This window comes from Cheilinus undulatus, linkage group 3 (assembly GCF_018320785.1).
Source record: "Cheilinus undulatus linkage group 3, ASM1832078v1, whole genome shotgun sequence".
Classification (NCBI taxonomy): domain Eukaryota; kingdom Metazoa; phylum Chordata; class Actinopteri; order Labriformes; family Labridae; genus Cheilinus; species Cheilinus undulatus.
In genome coordinates this window covers 37,438,051-37,459,722 of record NC_054867.1, presented here as the reverse complement: position 1 = coordinate 37,459,722, position 21,672 = coordinate 37,438,051, and the positions used below count along the sequence as shown (strand labels likewise).

Sequence of the window (21,672 nt, the reverse complement as noted above, 5' to 3'; positions counted from 1 at the left end):
CCCTAATGTGTCCATGTGCAAAACACTTAACCCCAGTTTGCCCCCACTGCTGTGTTAGCGAGTGAATGTGTATAAATGGGATTAGCTGATACTCTTGGCCACTCTGTTTAGCAACCGTCCCCCTGAGTAGTGAACGTGGAGTGAATGGGTGCGAGTGGGTAAGTGTGACTTGCTGTGTTAAAAGCATGTTGAGTAGTCAGAGTACTCGAAAAGCACTCAAGTCTAATTACCATCCACCAATCTGTCAACTCTTTTTGCAGCTTTTCTTATTTTATTTTGTTTTATTTTGAAAAAGACTCGAGTCAATTAAGAAAATTCATGATACCAAAGTAATAACAAAGTTTTGATTGATAATTTTGATGTATAAAGTTTAATGAAAGACTAAGTATCTTTATAGTTTTTCTGAGGTACAGGACCACCATACTGCTGAGGATCCACATTACGCTCCTCATATTGGAGACTTTCGGAGTTAAAATTCCTCTCTAAATCATCTTAAATCTGAGGAAGACCACGCTGATTCACAAGGACAAACCCACACATTGACACATGCATATGAAAAGTGCAGTCCTCCGAACATGGGAGAGGAGGGAACAGCAGAGAAAGAGAGAGAGACACAGAGGAGTTGTAGTCAGACTCAAAAATCTGCCAGTTTAACTGGAGGCTCATCAGTTATAAATGACCTGTCCCGTTAATGTTATATTTATAAAAATGGGAAAACGGGACACATCTTTTTACTCCATTCACTAGAGACGCTTGAATGCACCCACTTCCTCTTCTTGCAACACTCAAAGGAGTTATTTTCTTTTAACGTGTGTCCTGAGGTCAGGGATTTAAAGGCTTCTACTTTATCAAACTTCCTCCAGTGATAATATGCTTAAAACCTAACCATGACATCTGATTTCTAACAAGTTTATCCTTCAGTGCCTGTTGGTATCTCTCTGTGGTATAGAGCCCGCAGGCAGTCAGTCAAACCAAAACAACAGCAACGCTCTGGAGGCTCATCCTCATACTGCAACACCCCTGTTTAACTCTGCTGTGGCTCGCTGAAGCTGCTGCGCTTAAAGCTGAGGTGGAAAAATCAATCTTAAATTAATCATGATTGCTTTATCGCTCCATCGATGAGACACCGCTTGCTAATTGGGTTCAGGGGAGTCATAAACACAGAAATGGTGGTTTCTTTAAAAGGGGCAATTTGTCCCCACATTGGAAACCTGAAATTTGGGTAGAGGATAACAGTAATTGCGCTTTTTCGTCCACTCTTGTTGCTTGAACATAGTACACATGCTTTCTCTGATTACTGAAGTAATAGTTTCCAAGCTTTTTCTTTCAATTTTCCTCAAAGGGAGCAATCAAAGACTGTACTTTCCTCTTGAATCTTTACCAAATGATGTAAAAATCAGTCAAAAATCACCAAAAACCTCATTCTGTCCTTCCTCCTCCTCACCTGTTCAGCTGCCTCAGGGTCCAGGTGGGTGTCCAGCAGGGGGACGGTGAACTGTATCTTCCTGGGGCTCCCGGTTTCCATGGTGACTCTGTCTGTCAAAGAGGCAACCAAAACGAAGAAAAAGAAGAAGAGGGGGAGGAAGAAGGGATGATCCAAGTAAGGAGAATCCGAATGAGAAAAGGAGGCAGAGAAAGAAGAAGAGTGTGCTCCAGTTAAGGTAAAACTAAGAGGATTGTTATATAGTTCCTGTCTGATTATTCCTTTTAGCTTTTAAAGCACTTTTCCCTGATTATCTTTCTTCTTTTGGTCCTTTTATCCACTATTTAACCCTGTTTTGTCTCTCCTCAGCACCTGCCTGTGTCTCCACCCCGGCTTCACTCCTCTCCCTTTCTGTCTCTGCCGGCTCTCAGCACTCAGACAAGGGCATTCTGGGCAAAGGAACACCTCTACTTCGCTCTCATTGGCTCCGCTTGGCTCCCCTTCACGTAAGTCCCGCCCCCTTTTCACATTCCTCTCTGTCTGTATTGGACATCTGCGATCAGGGCTGTTTTGCTGCAGCCTGCACTCAGATGGGAGAGAGAGGATGACAGAGACATGCTCTCTCTCTGTCTCTCTCCCTCCCCCTCCCTCTCTCTCTCTCTCTCTCTCTCTCTCTCTCTCTCTCTCTCTCTCTCTCTCTCTCCCCCTCTGCATTTGTTGGATGTGCAGGAAAGATGCTCCATCCAACCTCTGCTTTTTGTGAAAGTATTTTTAAAAATCACCTGCCTACACATGATTAAATATAACCTTACACTGAATGAGTCATGCAAACTCACTGACTTTATCTCAAACAAAAGTTGCATGTATATATAACCCTCTGACTGCATTATACACCATAGCAAATGATAATTCCACATGCATTCAAAACATGTTATTTTTATGAATTAGAGCTATCATACCCAGATCAGCTGAAACAGTTAAGAGCAATAACCTTTTCCACCCAAAATAAAGACAGAGCAGTGAAATAATCATCATTGATGTGTTCACCACTCTTTTCCTTGCTCCCGCCAGCCCAGCACAATCTTTTATTGATTGCCTCTTAGACTGAGTGTCCCTACATCTCACGTCTGCTGGGCCCTGATACCTGACACCCGCCCAGAGGCAGATGACAGATGTGTCTTCCAGATTTTTCGCACACTTTTGGGAGTAATATATATATATATATATATATATATATATATATATATATTAACCCTAAACTGCACTCTAAGATTCTTTATTATTTTGAGTGCTAACATAATGACATGCATCCTAAGGCTAGACAGTTTTTAGCCCAATCTTGTGTGGTCTGATTCAAGGCTTGTTTTGACCAGTTATCCATCCAAATAATTCTCCGAGTGTGTGGTGTTAATATAATTATTTTACTGCTCCCGATTCAGTCAGATCCACTCTGTTCTGAAAAAGGAAGCATCAAATATGTTTGTCATCCAGGTTAGGCTGCCATCAGTTAAATACTTGTAATAGTCAATGATAGCAAGCAGAATGGAAAGCATCACTAACCAGATGTGGTTTACTTAAACAGCTCACAGACATGTCAGCAAACATAAACACAACTATACCACCTTCTCAGACAGGATTTTACCCGTATTCTTCTTCTGATTTTCTTTTTTTGTTTTGTTTTTTTGGTGAAAATTAAAATACACACCAAGATATTCTTCTGACAGTGTTGTTTTCTTCTGAAGCCATGTTTGATCAAATGAATTTGTGTGTCTCGTGTCTGTTATGTGTCTCTGGAGGATTCTGGAGCTTCGCGGGATCCCACATGCACTCATCCAGCTGATGTTTGCCCTATATTGTGGTACAGAGAGGGCTGTGATGTGTGGTGGCTCAACCTCTGACTTCTTCCCAGTTGATTCTGGGGTAGCCAAATCACTGATTTGAACTTTGCTGATGATGCTGTGATCCTTGTGGAGACTGTAGACATCTTTGTGGGGGCTCTTAACTTGCTGAGTGAGGAGGCTGACATTGAGAATGCATGTCTCCTGGGCTGAAACAAAGATCCAGGTATTTGAAGGTGCCTTGGATGTTGCCATCGAATCTGTGTCTGTGAATGGTGAGAGTGTGGAGGTTGTAGAGCAGTTTACCTTCATAGGCAGTGTACTCGGTCCATCTACTGACTACAAGGCTGGGATCAACCGTAGACTTAGACTCGCACATGGGGCAATGGGTTTGCTGAGCAAGACAGTGTGGCGTTTCTGAGCATGCAGTTGAAAGTCAGAGTGTTTCCTTGATCCTTCTGGTGTTACTGTACTCTTGTGAGGCCTGGATGTTGACTGATTGTCAGAGGCACCAGCTGGACTCCTTTGTGAGGACGGAGTTATTATGCATCTTATTAGGCCAAACTGATGTCAAATAAAGAGCCATGTAGGAGCCAAACAACCGGCTCTGCTGAGTTGAGCCAAATGATTATGATCTCTTAAAAGAGCAAATACCCCGTTACAATGAGAGAGAATGGACAGACAACAGCTGAAGAAACACCAGCAAGATCAGAATTTAATGTCCTTAACCATGGCAAAACTGTACTATATAATATTTCACTACTTTCGGGAGACAAAAATAGCTAAAGATTTGAATAGAATCAATTGAAAAGAACCTTTTGATATTATTTTATTCCAACTAGTATTATATCAAAGTTGAAATAATTGTATCATTACAACCTTGAGTCTCAGTACATTTTTGTTTCTAAAACCAGGTGGAGACTTTTCATTGTTTTGTTTCAAAAGTATCACTGAAATAATCTCCTCAAGTACTTATGTAATGAAAGGCAGAGTAGTTTTCGTCTACACTGACTACAGTTTAATGAGTCAAGGTTTGCTATGACTGTTAAACTAATTGTTGTGAATGTATCCTGTGTGCTGGTCTGCAGTAGAGACAGACGTGAAATATGAGGGGAAAAAAACGGGGGGGGGGGGGTAAAACTGGTGCCCAACTGAAACTGACACTGTGACCATATGGCACACACCACACACCAGACCGTTTTTGTCCATTTCTCTTCAAATAAACTGGACAGGAAGGATCTACTGTAAGCTTTATACAGAGAAAATTTTCCCCCACCATCTGACCTGAAGAGCTCCCTAGCTCTACATTCAGGCATAAATAAATGAAAACATCAGAATCCTTTTTTCTGTTTCTAACTCGGCCATCGTGCTGCCTTGCTGAAGCTGCTGCACAAACCATCCTCACAGAAAAGGTTTCTTTATAGATTTATTGATATTTGCACAAATTATGTTCCTCATCAAAGCAGTGTGTGTATTTAAAGATTCTCTGGGTCAGCTAGCTATGTGTTCTTCGTGACCTCTGCTTTTTACAGTGCCACTTAAAGCAAAGATAATGTTTGTGACTGCACCGTGGTTATGGCTCTGATTCTTAATGTCTTAATTCTGTGTTTTGTTATCTATGTTAGTAGTTCATCTCAATCTGATTTTCTATTCTGTATCATTCTGTATTATAATTTCTTACTTGTGTCATTCTACCATTTTAAGCATGACAATAAAAAGCCACCACAAACCTAAATGCTACTTGGCATCATCAGACCAAACCACCCACATGCATGCATTTAATTATCCAGCTAATTATCTCTCACAATGGGTGACAACATCTTGCATAATAGGAGGTTCTGTTCCGTTATCTTCTTTGAAGAAAAACTCTCCACTGCTCTCTTAAAAACCATGATACAGTTTAAACAGATTTTACATCCCTTAATGCACTATAAAGCTTTTTTGTGTGGATAGGAAACTGACTCCATCTTTTTCTGATCACCGAAGAAAAGCAGACCACCTGGGAGAACATTGACTTGCCATTTCCATAGTTTTCTAAATACCTCTTATATGTACAGTAATTCCTCAGATTACAGCATAGCCAAACAGCATGCAGCTCAAAGGAGACTTGGTTTGCATTTTCACCAGCAAAAATACACCATGTGTTGTCCTCTAGGCATTTAAACACATCAGATGAAGCAGGGAAAGTTTTTTGTTGAATATCTTGTATATGCATGTACATGCAGGCTTAACAAATACTCAAGGCACCACTTTGTCCACAAAAGAGACCAAAATCAACATAAAATCAAAGTTGGTCGGAGTTCCTTTTACCCTAACATATTGAAATCCCCTGTGTGGAGTTTTAGTTATGAAACAGACTGAATTAATACCGATGCCTCTTTTTGACCTACAAAATCAAACTAGACCACCAGAAACAAGATAGATTTCTTAATTATATAAACATATTTTTTTACCCCTGTCACACCTTGTTCAGGGTGTTGTGGACAAGATGATTAACAGTACACTGCAGAAACACCCTTCTTTGTTTTTATCTCAGCAAAGCCTTGCTATAGGTTGTAGGGATCTAACGGTACAGAAAAATTTCAGGTCGGTACATACCTCGGTTTTGAAGTCACGATTCGGTACGTTTTCGGTGCGATAAGTAAAGCGAATAAATAACAGAATTTTTTAAAAATTATTGTATTAAATTATATTAAAATAAATAAGCAGAATAAATTATATTTAAATTATTAATAATGCTGCAACCTCCTTCCAAAAGGTCTTCAATTAATAAAAATATGAATTAATAGCTGAATTAGTCAGCGACACACCTGCTGAATAATGTTCGCGCTACTGTTGTTGTCTTTGTCCACTGTTGTATTTTACTGGGAGACAAAATGTTCCTAAACAGGACACTTTTATCTGGGAATATTCAGGCTGTTGCTGTTGTTTGCTGTGGTTGTGTTGTTACCAGGACAGTATGACAGTGACTTGTTCTCTGGTTTGCCGTCTGTGTATGAGCGTCGTTCAAAACGTATCCGTTCAGTACACGTCTGTACCATACCGAGAGGCCCATACGGAACAGATATGGTATAAATGCACGTACATTTACACCCCTAGTTCTTTGATTGTCCATTGTAGCACTCACCTGAAGCTGTAAAGCAAACAATTGGCAGGTACATGCTGTTAACAGACAGCATATTAACAAGCACTGGAACACAGTGCTGCTGATAGTGGGAATTAACTCAACAAGGATAGGCATTGAATAATTGAGCGGTTGCCTCAAGCATCATGTGGGTGTATCTGTGACAGCAGCATCATTAGTAGCCTGAATGTACATGCAGGAGATGCACAAACTCTGCATGAAGAGTTCTCATTTCTCTGACTGCTGATGATGATATCAGGCAGACTTTAGTGTAGATTAGTCATAAACAGGAAACATCAGTATCGGACTGCATCATACATTACAGAAGTGGCAGTGTGACTTGCTTCAGGTCACAGGACTAACAATTCACATCCTGGGATGTGCCTATTGTGCATGTTGTGGTTATAAACCAATACATTGTTTAGTCTTAGTATACATTGGTTAAGTATAGGCAATACGTATTCGGTTTCTGAACAGTCAGTATGATTTGTTTTAGTCAGCAAATGTTTAATTACATACTTTGCTACTGATTGATGTTTACATTGTGCTACTGGAGTTTGTTCAGAAGCTGAAGAAGATTGGTAATTACTGCTGTACATATGACATAAAAAATCTCTGTGTAGAGCCGTAAGAAAATCAGCTTCATAAGGATTGTAGGACAGCAGTTTACCCTTGACTGGAGCATTGCTTTTTTTTTTTTTTTTTTCCAAACGAGCTGCTTCACTCCCCCCAATGCCATTAAAGCCTGATGTGTGTGACGAATTGTGCTGTGTCATGGCCATGGCCGCTAATGGCTGAGACCTCCCTGTTCAAGATGGCTGCTTTCCAAGATGATGACCATGAGGGAGTACAGGAAACAAGGGGTCAAGGGCAGGTCAGCAAGGCAGCGATAGATGCAGGTAAATCTGAGAGGAAACAGCGCTCCCTCTGCTTTCTTCTTCTATGCCTCCTTAAATCCGTCTGTGTTGTGCCTCTGTGTCTCTGTGTATCTGTTATAATTGCTGCACTCACAGCCCTCCTGCAGACTCATGAAATTCAGATGAGTTGAGTATTTCTTAAACTCAGCTGTGTGGATCAGAGGCTGCAGCTGTGTGAGCAGCAGCACCCACGCCCTCCTCGCGTCTTGTCTTTTTGTTTCGACACATTTCTCGTTACCTCTTATTGATTCTTGAACGTCTCCATGATTACCCCCGTTGTTGCACGTTATTGTGCTGTTTAAGTGCACACTTAAACATGAGGGTGAGGGGATTCCTCTTTATTTGAGCTGACAGTTTCTTTCTCTCTCTGAGAGTGATGACTGAGAGTTTCTCTTGTGTTCACTGAGGTAGGCGAGGTAAGCAGTTTATACAGAGCTGGGTGTCTTTGTGCCTCGTTGTCTTTGTGTTGTGAAAGGCCACCTATTCTGTTTCCTGAGTAATGCTGAATAACCACATCTTACTCACTCTCTAATAGTCACTTTTATTGTTTTTTTCTTTTGAAGCTGAATAATTATCTATAAATAATAATCTTGGAAAACACTTTGACCAAGCATCATCCGAGTTTGTAAGGCTGTAGTGGTTTCTGTAGTGCCCCCTGAGGGCAGAATAGAAAACAGCAGCATAGGAAATTGGCACTGGCCAACAATCATTTGTAAAAATATGAAAGTGGTATGTACAGTATAATTGAGATGTTAAACAATGCCTCTCTACTGATAATTTATCTTTCAGATTCTATATAATAATTCCTATTTTAAAGGAATTTTCCAACTCTGATAACAGAGTGCTCCCTAAAAGCAAGGCAGCTTTATTTAAAGAGCACCATACATATATAACATACATACAGCAATTTAATGTGCTAAAAACAATGCATTTGTAAGAGATTAAAAAAACAACAGGAAATAGAAGGTTGAAAAGCTTGAATGTTAAGGAGATCCCAAATTTGAACATGTTTTTCTCCCAAGGGCCACTAGGGGCAATGAGCAGCCAATTTCATGTTCCTACACTGAGATCAAAATTAGAGAACACTTTATGACAATTTATGAACTCTTGATTTATTTCGAAATAATGTAATCTTCATTGCTCAACATTTGAAGGATTTTTTGTTTTGGCAATACCATGCTACTGGAATATTATTTTAAATCACAGAAAGGATCTTCAACAAAAGAGTCATTGTTTTGTGAAAACACAGTGATCAAAATTAAAGAACAGCAATGTCTGAAGCACAAAGAAGGTTACGACAGTCAAAGATTAGTAGGAAGTGTACAGGCCTTTGCTTTGAATGACCTGAGCACATCTACGGCCACAGGACAATACCAGTCTCTCACACTGCTCTGGTGTGATGCTGGTCCACTCTTCTTCCAGTCTCATCCACAGATCAGTGACTGTAGTGGGTTTATTAGCCATAACTTAGTTGCCAAGGATTTTTCAGAGGTTTTCTCTTGGGTTTAGATTAGGACTCTGAGCTGGCCATTTTATTATTTCAATGTTTTCAGTTTCAAGGAACTGCATTAGAGAGGTTTGGTCACTGCACAGTGGGCTTTCAGCCCAAATGCTCTTAAACGTTGTGACACTGTGTGATGAGACAGAGTCTTATCACAGATTTGGAACAACCAACTTCTCTTGCTATGGCTGACAGGGTCATTCTTTTGGCTTTTTTTTTTGGACAACCTCCAGCTGGAGGGTTTCGGTCACTTTAGAATGGCTCCCTATCTTGTGAAGTCGGTGAAAACTCGAAGTTAGGCTGCCAGTTAAATATTCACAATATTTGTAACATATGCAATATGCTTAAAATACTGCTTGTTTACTCGTGTTTGGATCGTTTTAAAACAAGGCAATGCAGGGAACTTGAAACGTAGAAAATTGTGGATTGTTCTCTAATTTTGATCTCCAGTGTATATTTCAACAAGCATTAGTAACACGCTTAGACCCTGCATGTACATAAGAGGACATCACATTTCCAACAACATAGTCATAATTTCTGCTATCAGAATTTTTGAGGTAGTAGTCCAGGATGTCCATTGAAGTTTAAGTAATTTGCTTGAAATGTGGGGAGAATTTGCTAAGAAAATTGAAGGACTTTTTCATGGAAATTTTAGGGAATGTGCATGGCAATTTTTAAGTGTCTTCAGGGAAATATTGGGTATATGTTTGTTTATTTTGAAGAGTTTTATTGGATGTTCTGATGGAAATTTACTTTGAATGTTTTTTTTTTTTTAATTTTAATATTTTCATGGGAATTTTGGAATGCAGTTGGATGTTTGGGGGAATTCATACGTTTCTGGGGATGTTTGTGGATATTTGTAAATCTTTGGGGTGTTGTCCTTTGAAATTTTGAGGAATTTTCATGACAGTTTCAGCTAATTTAGTTGGATGTTTTAAGGGAATTTTCTGTCATTTTCATAGACTTCTGTGTAATGTAATTTTAACTTTTTGGGGTTTTAATAAGACATTTTCGGGGGATTTGCTGTGAAATTTTGTGGATTTTTTTTTCACCGTCTTCCATATGCTAGCTAAATGGTTGTGGATGTTTCAACAGCCATGAAATTGTCTACTTTCCAATAAGCTGGAGTCAGAGTTTCTGATATGGCCGCTGCCATTGTTGGGCTTCACAACACCTCTCCAGAATCCAGTGGGTGACATCACTGAGACTATGTCCATGTTTTATGCAACCTGTTGACCCCAGTTAGGCCTATGTTGAACAAAACATGTTTATAAAGACGCACTGCCAAGCTTAGGCTGTTATAACTGCGGTATCAGGACTGAGTGATTTGTGAAATGCTCTGATTGAGTTTGAGCTTTTCCTCTCAGGCAGTGATTTCAGGGCTGCAGGAGACTAAGACTCAGTCTCGTTTTTCCCAAGGACAACTCATACGCTTTATGCAAATTAGTGCTCATGTTGCCTTCCTTGCACTACTATTGTGCATTTATAACACCACCATATTGCATGTTTGCACATATCCATTTGGTAGAAAATTCAGTTTCTTATGAGTTCAGATATCCCACTTTGTGTGGTTAAATCTGAGGCAGTTTCTTTACTCTTGCATTTTGATACTTGGTCATCATCAGGGATACATGCTGTGGGACTGTTGTGTAAAAAATCAGGCTAGTTTAATCATTGTGCACCTGTCGTGTTCTTGGATTCATATTTTGGGGTGATTGTAAAACTAGCTTAAGACAAAAAGTGCAATGTTCTTGAACCTATAAAGACCCATTTAGCTGACGAATTGCTGAAAATGACAGCTAAAACACTGAAGTGTTTGAATGTGTTAAAACAAGAGAACCAAATTTAAGAAACCAAAGCCAAACAGAAACACCTTGGCAGGAAAATCAAGGGGTCATCTGTCAATAGTCTCCAGTCAGTGCTGGTTCTTCTGCATTTTGTCTTCTGGGCTGGTGTAGAAGAATGTGGGGTCAGGCTATTAAAAGGCTCTTCCTAAGAGAGATTGACGTGCCCTCTTTCCCAGTAATTGGCTGCGGAAACCGTGAAAGTGTGGAGTAATTGCATGTTGCTGTGTTTTAATTAGTGCTGAGGCTTACTGCACACTGCTTCCCCAGGTGGCCTGTAAATTCAGCTCATACACAAAAGCAAACAGCTTCCACTGGCCTGCTGAGAAGGAGCAAATTTCTCTACATTAAACACATCATTGCTGGATTAGTTAACATTTAATATCCAGTTTGCATAGCATCTCATCCTTTAAAGACAAATCTAAACATGCACTTATCTTTTTCCGTGGTGTTCACTGAGTGTACATTCCTCTGATATCATTGGGAATCTCTTGAGGCAGATTTAATGTAATGGAGAAGCAACTGGAGTAATTATGTGCTTGTGTTTGGTCAAGCAGATGTCCATGCTATAGACGCTTTTCAGAAATTAGCGTATAAATTATGAACCTGTATGTTTTCATGTTTTATTCATACACAATAGATTGAGCTCTGTGTCACAAACATATTGCTAATCAGCAGTGAAAGTGTTTGGTGCATAAGTACAGCTGCACAGCTGTTCTCATGTAGTGGTTGACTGATTTTCAGTGGATGAAATCTAATACTGTTATCATGTTGATTTTTTATCCACTGACATCTGCCTGTCAAACAGCTGTCTGAGTTGTATGCATGCATTTTTATGTTTATCAGCCCCATGTGAAAAACACTCAAGTCTCTTTGGACAAAAGCATCTGCTAGATAAAATTTTAATATTTTTAAGCAATTTTCCTTTGACTCGATAAGGGCGATACAGCTCATATCTCGGTAATTCTCTTGCCCTTTACAGTGCCCATATTATCTTACGGTATTACAAATTAAAAGGAGATAACAGATTCCAATATAGTTTACAGCTGCCTCTCTGACCTTGTTTAATGCCACAGTCCACGGTTCAAACACTTTCGTGAACAGGAGAATCTCATCTGTAACTTCCCCCCTCACTTGCCATCCCACGTGATTCACAGCTGGAGTTACAAGGCCAGTAAGATTGTAACTGGCATATGTTGTCACCTCTAACTGGGTTTCATTGGATGAATGAAATGAAATAGAACAAAAATAGGCCTCAGTGTGCATAAAGCTGAGATTGTCCTGAATTTTTTTTATATAAAACACCTAGATATTGTGTTATTTGCAAGTACCTTAAAAAGGTGATTTAAAAAATAATGTAAAAATCTTAATATACCTTTAGACCTCAGAGGGTTAAAGCAAGAGTCATTAGATAAAACACACCTTTAAACAGTTGTTTGACCTGCTATAAGATGAATTACTGCAGCACTGGGCTCAAGCAGCACACAGCATGTGTTAAAGCCTCAGGCGGGCCAACAGAGATGCTTTTTAGAGTGATCACAGTTCCTATATGTTGCTGTTATTACAGCCGTCAAGCTTGAAGAGAAAAGAGTAGGTGATGGTTTGTTCGTTACCCAGCTGCTTGTAATGCTAGAGAAAAACTTGCTGATGACTGGACTCAGACTGAGCTGTTGTCTGTCACATATCACTCTGCTACGCCAGCGGTGGCAGTGGTTGTTCCTCTTGTGTGCACTAACACAGCATCAGGGAGGTCAAGGTGCAAAAATGTATTCAGGGGCAAAAAAATGTACCGCTGACTGTATTGATACTCATTTACTGCCCAGACTGTATACCAAACCACTGAATGTTGAAAAAAACTGAGATGTGTTAAATTGAAAATCCTAAATAGCAATTCATGAATAGAAAATAGCCATACAAGCACGAACAAGCTTTCTTTAGAACAGTAACACTCTGTTCTATTATAGAACAGAAAGTGAGGATTTTACACCTGTTTTTATGTGGAAAAGTCCAGATGTTTTCAAACTAGAGACTCTACAAAGGATCAACGTTAGCAGGCGCTTTTCAATATAGCATCGCTAAAAATTGCCAAGAATTAAAGATATTGTTGCAGTAAAGACAGGACCATTTAGAACAACTGCAAATTTGAAATAATACTAGACCGATCCATAGATTTCTATGGATGTAATCGGGTTTTGGACTAAAAATTGGACCAGATTTAGATTGTGAGGACTCTTTCTGATGCCTTAGGACTTTTTGATGGAATATCATGTTTAGGAAAGTACAGGAGAGCTTGTAATGGGGAGTTGTATCACTTTTATTATTGTTTGTAGCCTAGTGAATGCATTAATTATGGCTGCTGTGGTGGTTTTATCCTGGAATGGTCAACATGGCCAGAATCCTGAGAATCAGAGCTGTAGCGTTTAACATGTAATATGCTTTTCAACAGTTGTTTTGGGTGTTATTTTCAGTCAAATGTGGGATTTGATGTTTTGAAAATAAAGTTTATTTTTAGTTTAGAACTGGGGTTGTAGATATTTTTGGGATCACATGTCAAAGCGTTGATAGGAACTCTGACAGGTTTCAGAGCCTCTTTTTGAATTATTTGATACTTAAATTTCAGCGTGATCCCTGTGAGTAGATCAGTGCTGGACTCATCTTTTTTCATTGATTTCTTCTGAACACAAACGGACACAGGAGTTTGTCTTTTCCAGCTTCAAAGCTCATTTATTTGACGAGAAGAAAAGAACAACAGAAAATATTGCAATCAATTTACAGCAGACACTTTAGCCCTAAATCACACCACAGTCCAGGATTAGAAAACCCTCGTTGTCATGCTTTGCAGCGTTGAGTCTCAGGAAAAAAATAAACTAAAATTGAAACTCCTGTCATCTTAATGCATTTTTTGGGTGTCAAGTAAGGCTTAATGGGCAAAAAGGATGTTGAAACGTGCTTTTAAAATTCAAATTTATTCATTCAAATGATTTTTCTGCCACAGTTTCCTGCTGCTGCTCGGCCCTTATGCCCTCCTGTGATTTGTGCATGTCTTCCTGACAGATTACTTCTTGCCGAATCTCTGGGGAACAGCCATGCTCCAGATCTGACCCGGGGCAGCTTCCCAGTCACGGGACTGAACCTGATCCTCTGATGTGACCTGCCCTCTGGAGCCACGGCCAAATCTGTGAAGGAGGAGACACAGAGGAAGGAAATAATGTCATTGTAAGTGATATGTTGTTTGTATGTAAGTATCTTTTCATCCTTACATGTATTATTCTGGAGAAACACAAAGCTTCTGCAGAGGGATCATTGAGAAATATCACAAAGTCCAGTTTTCAAACACTAAACAAACAAAAGGTTTTGGTCTTTGGTCTGTCAAATCTGAAATATAAGCAGAGCACTACGTTGTGTAAGATTTGGTCAAAAAGTAAAAGAGGGAATGTTTTCAGGGTACCGTTCAAACCCCTGAAGACAGGGACCATAATTTTGGTTTGAAACATGATTTCATCTTTACCAAAAAAGACACGGTTTGCCCCTGCTCCATTTCAGCTAATAATTTCAAGTACATTCTCTCTAAAAATGGTACATTCAGTCCATAAGGCTATGAACTCTGGAAATTTGAATGCACTTTATTTGTCATTTTGGTTGTTTGACAGAAAATAAAAACATAGAATAGGTTGTAGAACTATTTGCATGACTGTTGTAGTTTTTTTCTTATCAAAATCACTGAATTCTCTTCTCATGTAGTTGGCTTTATCAAAAGATTCATGTGATATGTGTAGAAAGAATTCATTTTTTTACCAAGCCTTTATCACCGAACCTCCTGCTGTTTCATTTAATCTCACTTTTTGCAGTATAATTGGTTTGTATGGTTTGTTCAAAGCTTCCAAAAAGCTAAACGGTTCATTTCCATGCATAAGTTTCTCATAATGAGGAAGAAATGCAAAAAACCTTACTTTCACATTTGCTGTGGAAAAAGATCCCAGGATGCATCTCTTCCAGCGCACATGCTCATCCTCCGACCTTTTCTGAGGCAAACTCACAAGTGCTTTTTTTAGTGCATTTCTCCTTAATAATGAGAAATGTATGAATGAAATAAAAATGCTGGACTTCTGTATAGTTAATACGCCTTTTGAGGTGCCGGTTTTACTGAACAGAGTCCTCAGTTCAAAACAAGAAGTAAACAGCAGAGATGTGGAGAAATGGGCAGCACTGGTCTCTGATCATTATATTGTGTTATAGTTTTGGCTTAGAGCCCCCTGGTGGCAGGATTTTACATGCAGTGCAGTTAAATTTATGAAATCGTGGCACATTAAATTCTTCCTTTTCTTTTGTGTTTGGATAACAATGATAAAACAAAACATCTTGAATAAAACATTCAGGATTGAACCCCCATCAGTTACAATGAAAGTTTCAGTTACACTTTATTTGAAGGAGTATGCATAGCAATGACATGACACTGTCATTAACATAAGGAGGCTTTATGAATGTTTAGCAGTGTTGTCATTAAGTTTCATTCAGTCAGTTATGCCACCTTTAATGCAGTGTTGACATTGTATGACAACTTGACATCAACCAATACAAAATAACCTACCAGTGTCTTTATTATGTCAACATAACATTAACATGTCTTAGCAAACCTGACCGTCAAACTTAATGAAGCTTTTTAGCTTTTTCCATTTACATTATATGAACCTGTCATGTGTGATTGGTATTGACATTAGACCATTATAAAAGTGTAATGAATAATTTCTTTAACTTCAAGTAAAGTGAGAAATTGGTACATCTGGTTAAAATGAATTGCTGAAACAAAAGTGGCCCACAGAATGCTTGGCTTCAATTTCCATAACATTAAAAATGTAGGTAAAAATGAAGGTAAAGAAGGGCTTTTATTTTTTTAGTTTTACCAAAGATTAATGTGTCATAATGCAGAATTGAACCTCCTGTAGTTGCATTAGCGTCACATTATGCAGCTGTTTGTTTTGGTTTGGTTTGGGTTTTTTTGCAAAGGAAAGGTCAGCAGCCTTTGATTAAAGTTTCCAAAATGTTCAAATGATTTGATTATCTCATCTTATAGTTTAATTAATGAAAAAGCTTTAGCTTTTTTATGATTGTGGGCAAAACATGCCATTTGTCACACAATTCCTTCGTTTTTTGTTTTTTTTTTACACAAAAAAATTATTGTTACACTGTCTCAACATGATATATTAAGTTATACTCATACAGAGACATCATTATCCTTCAATTGCCACCTTCTTACGCACCCTGCTGTTTATATAACTGTTGTTATGAGTCATAATGCCATTTTGTTTTATAAACTTTCATTTTAATTTGTCACTTACTGCCATAATAAGTCAGATGTATAACGTAGTTTTTAATGGCCCTTAAATGGTTGATTATCATGTTCACCTCCTATGTCATGCATTTTGTTCTTATTTTTCGGAATCTATTGTTATTTGTATTTTAATTAACTTAATTGCTTGTTTTGTCATTTTTAAAGCTGCAACACTTGATTTTTTCCTCTTTGGATGAATAAAGGATTATTATTATATATCTTATTCTGAATAAATGACACAGCTGGTTGCAGCCCTCTCTGCATAGCTGTTGCAGTGAATAATTATCAAACTTTGGGATCATTAAATTATTTGTGTCAATGATTGTAGTGTCACTTAAATTAATAAAGATAACAAAAAAAGATGACTAAACCCACTGCTTGGGAGACCAGTTCCATATATAATGTGGGATCCAACCACTATGCCGTCCGCACCTCTGTTTAATGTTGCTTTTCTGCAGCCTAATTTTCTTGCTTATAGAGACAGAAGGTTGTAGTGGTGGACTTTAAAGTTTTCTCTTCTGTGTTATTTTCTGTAAGAGTGATAAACTCAGTATGTGCAGCAGCACTGACCTCTGTGGCTGATGGAGGACGGAGGTCCTGGTTTCCCTCTGGTATCCGAGCAGCAGAGCTCTTAGCACGGCGGTCAGCAGGCGTTCGTCAATGCTGTTATCTGTGTTTTCACTCTCCTGAAGCACAATACACACAAGCAAACACATAAAAAAGCTTTTTGTCTGGTTTGCAAAAAGAAAGAGGGCACATTAAGAGTTTTAACTGCATACAATTTCATGTTGCAACACAAACCCTGGGGGTTGCAACTAGAGCCAGTCAGTCCTGCTGTGGAGAGGGACCTTGGTTTGTAGATATCAGAGTACAAAGGCAAAGAAATCTACCTCAAACCCTCCCAAATATCCACCCACTCTCATCTTTTCCACAAATAAAGCCCATATCTCCCTTCTCCTGCATGCCTTAATGTGAAAACATCACATTTGACGTGAATCCTCCTCCTGTATCCTGCTCTGACTGTCTGCTAACCCCTGAATATATCAGAGAGTATTTCACACTGTTGCATGAAGACGAGCGCTATCTGGCATCTCAATGGGTTGTGTGGTTTAGCTTGTCTCTCCTGATGAAAGGCCTCAAATATCATTTACATATTCCCCAACATGGAGACTCAGACTTCTCTAAGAGCGTTGGCATGACAGAATGATTCATGTGGTCCTCTGTGATAGCAGACAGTGCTGAAATCCTGCCTAGAAACGCAGTGTTTATTTTAACACGGAGATGTGTGCCTGAGAAACAAGTGTTATATTTAATTTTTAGACATTAAAATTGTTTTAGCATATCACATGTGACAAGAATTTTATAGCAGCAATAACATAAATGTTTTCTTATTGGTGGTATATTTTCTAGAGGCAGTACCAGATGAATAAAAGAGGAAGATATGGGGGGCTTATATCATTTCTTGATATAAGCATGTTAGATTTATTTTTTTCATAAAAATCAAGCTGCAAAGGAACATTTCTCAATAAATTACAGCATCTTAAATGAGATTTTTACCACTTTGCATCATCTACGGAAGCCCCAAGGCAAAAATACACCCATACTATTTTTCTATGATAACAAGTATATGTCATTTTTAATGAGTTTGAAAAAAAAAATTATGAAAGAAAAATTAAATTCATCGTTTTTCACGCCAGAAGAGTTTTTGATGCCCCTCCTATGGACCTGGACCCCCTACTACCTGATTTTTAACCCACAGTTACCAATTTTAAATAGGACCAACAGTTAGCTCTGTATTAAATCCAGTTATCATCCGAGGCTTTTATACAGGATTGAATAAGTTTTATCTTTTAATGACTTTTAGGGAGTGAGTCATACTTTCATTTCAACAGGCCAAACAGACTCCCGCCCATCCTATTTTCTACACCGCTTATCCCGATCAGGATCCTGTGGACTGGAGCCTACCAAGCCGTCGTTGGAGGGGAGGCAGGTTCAGAATCAGAATCAGCTTTAGTATGGTTATGCAACAAGGAATTTGACTCCTGTTAGCTCTGCTCTCAATGTACAGGAATTAGAAATTAAAAAAAAAAAAAAAAAACAACTGAAAAAAGTATAAAGAAATTAAGACTTAAACATGCACAAGCTCTTGTAGGTATTTTTTCTAGTATATACAAATCTGTGTACTAGTGATGCATGATTTTGGATTTTTGCTGATATCTGATATTTTACAGATTAATTTTAGCCAATACCGATATCAATACTGATATTTAAATATGCTTTTCGGACAAGAAATTTCAGTCGGACACACTTTAAGGTTTGAAGATGACCAAGGAAACAAAATTTAGTCCTTAAAACCACTTACAGGTTTAAAGAATGAGGATAAATAAAGAAAAAGACCTCAACTGACATATGTCTGTTGGTTCAGCCTAAAACTCCACTAAGTTATTAGTATATATGGACATAATTTACAGTTGATATATGCTGAAATACACAGGCAAAATATAGGATGTAAATACTGGCAGGAATTTTGATAACTACCTATACCAGTATTTTCCTGAGATGATTCAAGTGGATTGATATGCAAACGTGCAGAGATGAGACGTTTTACCAGAGAGAGCCTTCTTACACTATCAGACTTACAGTGAATAGATTATTTACTTCTAGCATTTGAGTATGGCAAATAGATTAAATTAGTAATTAGAATGGAAAAAAAGATGAATCAATTCAATATGCAGATGAGGTCAAGCTTTAGCCACAGGGAGCTTTCTTACAGGCACTGCATGATATTTTACCTTGAGTAGGGCTAAGGTGCTTGTTAAATGCAAACCCTGCACAGAAAGGTCCTGACTGGGATTCAAACCAGGAACCTTCTTACTGTGAGGCAACAGCGCCAACCCCTGCGTGCAGCCCTCCCAGCACACGTGAGTTCATTTTAAGAAAGTACATCTGGGAAGGGCCCATTCACTGGACTGTTTATGTATTTCATAATGCTCTTTTGATTAGCTGTTGTGGTTTTTGTGTGTTTTAGTCACTGTGAACCACTTTCTTTAATGTCAGTGTTTTATTTATTAATGTGCTATATGAAAAAAGTGGATTGGATTGGACTGAAGCTACGTGATGCTTCAGCGATTAGCACTGTTGCCTCACAGCAAGAAGGTTTCCTGGTTTATGTTCTAGACAGACAGGCCTCTCTGTGTAGAGATTGCATGTTCTATGCATATCGCTGGAGTTGGGTCAAAGCCTCTTATCTCCAAAATTACCACTTGACCAATAGAACTTTGAAAAATAATTAAATACTGAAAAATGGAGATACAATGTTTTAGCCTGACTCCGGCAGTATGTAGGTTCTGTCTCCCACATTTCAAAGACATGCTTGTTAGGTTGTCAGGTTGATACTAAATTGCCTGTAGGTTATTGTTAGCTTGTCTGTCTCTATGTGTTAGTACTGTGATTGCCTGGGGACCAGTCCAGGATGTACAATGTCTCTTGCCAAATGAAAGCTGGGATTGGCTCTAGAGTCAGACCCCTGAGACCCCAGGGGATTATCTGCATAGATTATTAATGGATAGATTGGATTGGATGCGGACTTTTAACTAATTATTTAGGGATAACAATGCTGTTTCTTGTGTGACAATGAATAGATATCTTGAGATTTTGTGAAATGGACTTGTGATGTGATAAGTAAATCAAGATCTTAAGAAAGTGACCAAAGTTCTGTCACTAACATGGAAAACAGGGCAGATTAAAAATGATAGATGCATGTCCTTCTAGGGATTTGTTAGTTTCATACTATAAAAATGTTTATTATTTATCTTGGAGACTTTTTGTTCTAAAACAAAAAGGCAAATGAGAACAGCATCATTAACTTCCAGGAAAAGTGCTGGTCATTTTCTGTGTAGACTACTGAATCAATCTCAAATGAAGTCATTTTATTAGTAGAATTTCAGCATCTGTTTATTTGTGCCATCCAGTATGACTGTATTTTGTTTTCTTGCCACAGCCTCAGATAAGTAAATACTGAAATATTTGTAGATAAAATGAAAGTTTTCCGAGTGAGTTTAAGTTTGGCTTGTTTTCTCACCAGCCCCAGCAGATGGTCGACCACGCTCTCCTCTGAGCTCGGCAGGACGTCGTTGTTGTCCACGCTGCCTTGGATGTGAAAAGCTTTATTGACTCCAGCCAACGCCAGAACCAGAGCCAGAAGAGTCGCCACCGCTGCTGTGTCCATGGTCTCAGAGTGGAAAGGAAGTCAGATGGATACTGAGAAAGATTCTGGATGTCCGGTTTAAGACTCCTGGAGACTAGAGGTAAGACTGGTCCCTCTCAGCTCCTCTATTGGTAGCTTCAGTGATGGAGCCATCCTCACCGCGACTTATATACACCTCACAGTCTCTGTCCACTGGGAGAGTTGAAGAGAGACAAAGAGAAACAGGGGACTGGATGGAGGAAGTAGTTGCCACTAATATGAGATTTAACCAGGCCCATTTAGCAGGATCAGGGTATTAGTGATGACAGGGCGCCAGAGTGCATTATTACACGGCCCTTAGGGTGGTGCAACACAACTCTCACAGTTATTAAACAGATAAATCCCTGTAAATGGACTCAGATCCACCATTCCCTGTTGTCTGGCGGTCCATGCTGTATGAATGGGAAAACACTCAATAACCACTCATTCACGGTGATCAGCTGGGGCAACTCAAGTCAGCCAAAGTTACTGTGTAATGAAGTAAAAAGCAGAAAACAAAGCAGACAAAAGAGTGAATAGTGGCACATTCATTGACTTGAAGTTTGGAATGATGAAAGTTCAAGTTTAGATTTAAAAAAAATGTTCTCCCAAGCTGTAAGACTGAATAAGAAGTCCTCTAATATGTTTCTATATTTGCCGCATTCATTTTACTCTAACTTTACAAGTCTTCCAGAGTCAGCTGCCAAGAAACATCCCCACAGCATGATGCTGCCACCACCATGCTTCACATTGGGGATGGTGTGTTTGTGCTGAGGTGCAGTGTTTGGTGTCCGCCAAACAAAGCGTCTTGTCTGATATCCAAAAAGCACCATTTTTGGCTCATCAGACCAAAAAACTTTGTTCCACTTGACCATGGAGTCTTCCACATGCCTTTTTGCAATGTGAGTTTTCTTCAACAGTGCCACTGTCCTATAAAACTTTGACTGGTGAAGAACTCAGGTGACAGCTGTTGCATGCAGTGTCTCTCCCATCTCAGGTGATGAAGCTTGTAACTCCTTCAGAGTAGTCACAGGTGTCTTGGAGGTCTCTCTCACTAGTCTCTTTCTTGCATGTTCACTTAGTTTGTGAGGATGGTCTGCGGACCTGCATCAACCGTCACTTAACTGACATAAATAAAATGACAGACTCCACGTTTAAGACCAGTAATGTAAGATGGTCTTATCTTCTACATCTGATGTACGTCTTGTTTCCAGGCTCACCTTAACTCTGAGAGGTCAGTGTCGCAAAAAAACTCACTTCCCTCCTGTAAACTATTGTCAGAACATTCAAATAACACAAGCAAAAGAAAAGAAGCTATTATTTCTTTGAAGCGCCAAAGGAAACACTTCTGAAAAACCGGCATAATAATATCTGATAAACATTGACGTGTCTGACGGACAATCAGCACCTGCAGGGCGTGGACAGCTCTGTTTCATGTCTGTTACCTCGTAGTGCAGAAAGGGGAATTATT

General features: G+C 39.0%; 2 protein-coding genes and 1 long non-coding RNA gene across 5 annotated transcripts in view; 1 reads left to right on the top strand and 2 right to left on the bottom strand.

Annotated features, from left to right (window-relative positions):
* LOC121505391 (protein phosphatase 1 regulatory subunit 1A-like) overlaps positions 1-1,570 on the bottom strand; it is a 58,114-nt gene extending 56,544 nt beyond the window's left edge. Inside the window, exon 1 of the mRNA XM_041780680.1 lies at positions 1,445-1,570. Within this exon, the coding sequence (XP_041636614.1) occupies positions 1,445-1,525 (81 nt within the window). The 5' untranslated portion in view covers positions 1,526-1,570. The remainder of the gene's footprint in view (positions 1-1,444) is intronic.
* Positions 1-21,672, top strand: part of LOC121505404 — a 92,996-nt gene that overhangs the window by 56,923 nt on the left and 14,401 nt on the right. For all 3 annotated transcript variants that reach the window (XR_005991560.1, XR_005991561.1, XR_005991559.1), the window contains 4 exons: positions 1,453-1,661; positions 1,793-1,929; positions 13,702-13,863; positions 20,061-20,283. This is a non-coding gene — a long non-coding RNA (uncharacterized LOC121505404). The remainder of the gene's footprint in view (positions 1-1,452; positions 1,662-1,792; positions 1,930-13,701; positions 13,864-20,060; positions 20,284-21,672) is intronic.
* On the bottom strand, positions 13,703-20,204 carry npffl (neuropeptide FF-amide peptide precursor like). Its single transcript, XM_041780694.1, has 3 exons — positions 20,058-20,204; positions 16,547-16,662; positions 13,703-13,823 (listed from the first exon to the last, which is right to left on the bottom strand). Exons 1-3 carry the CDS (start codon positions 20,202-20,204, stop codon positions 13,703-13,705), a joined length of 384 nt encoding a protein of 127 aa, XP_041636628.1.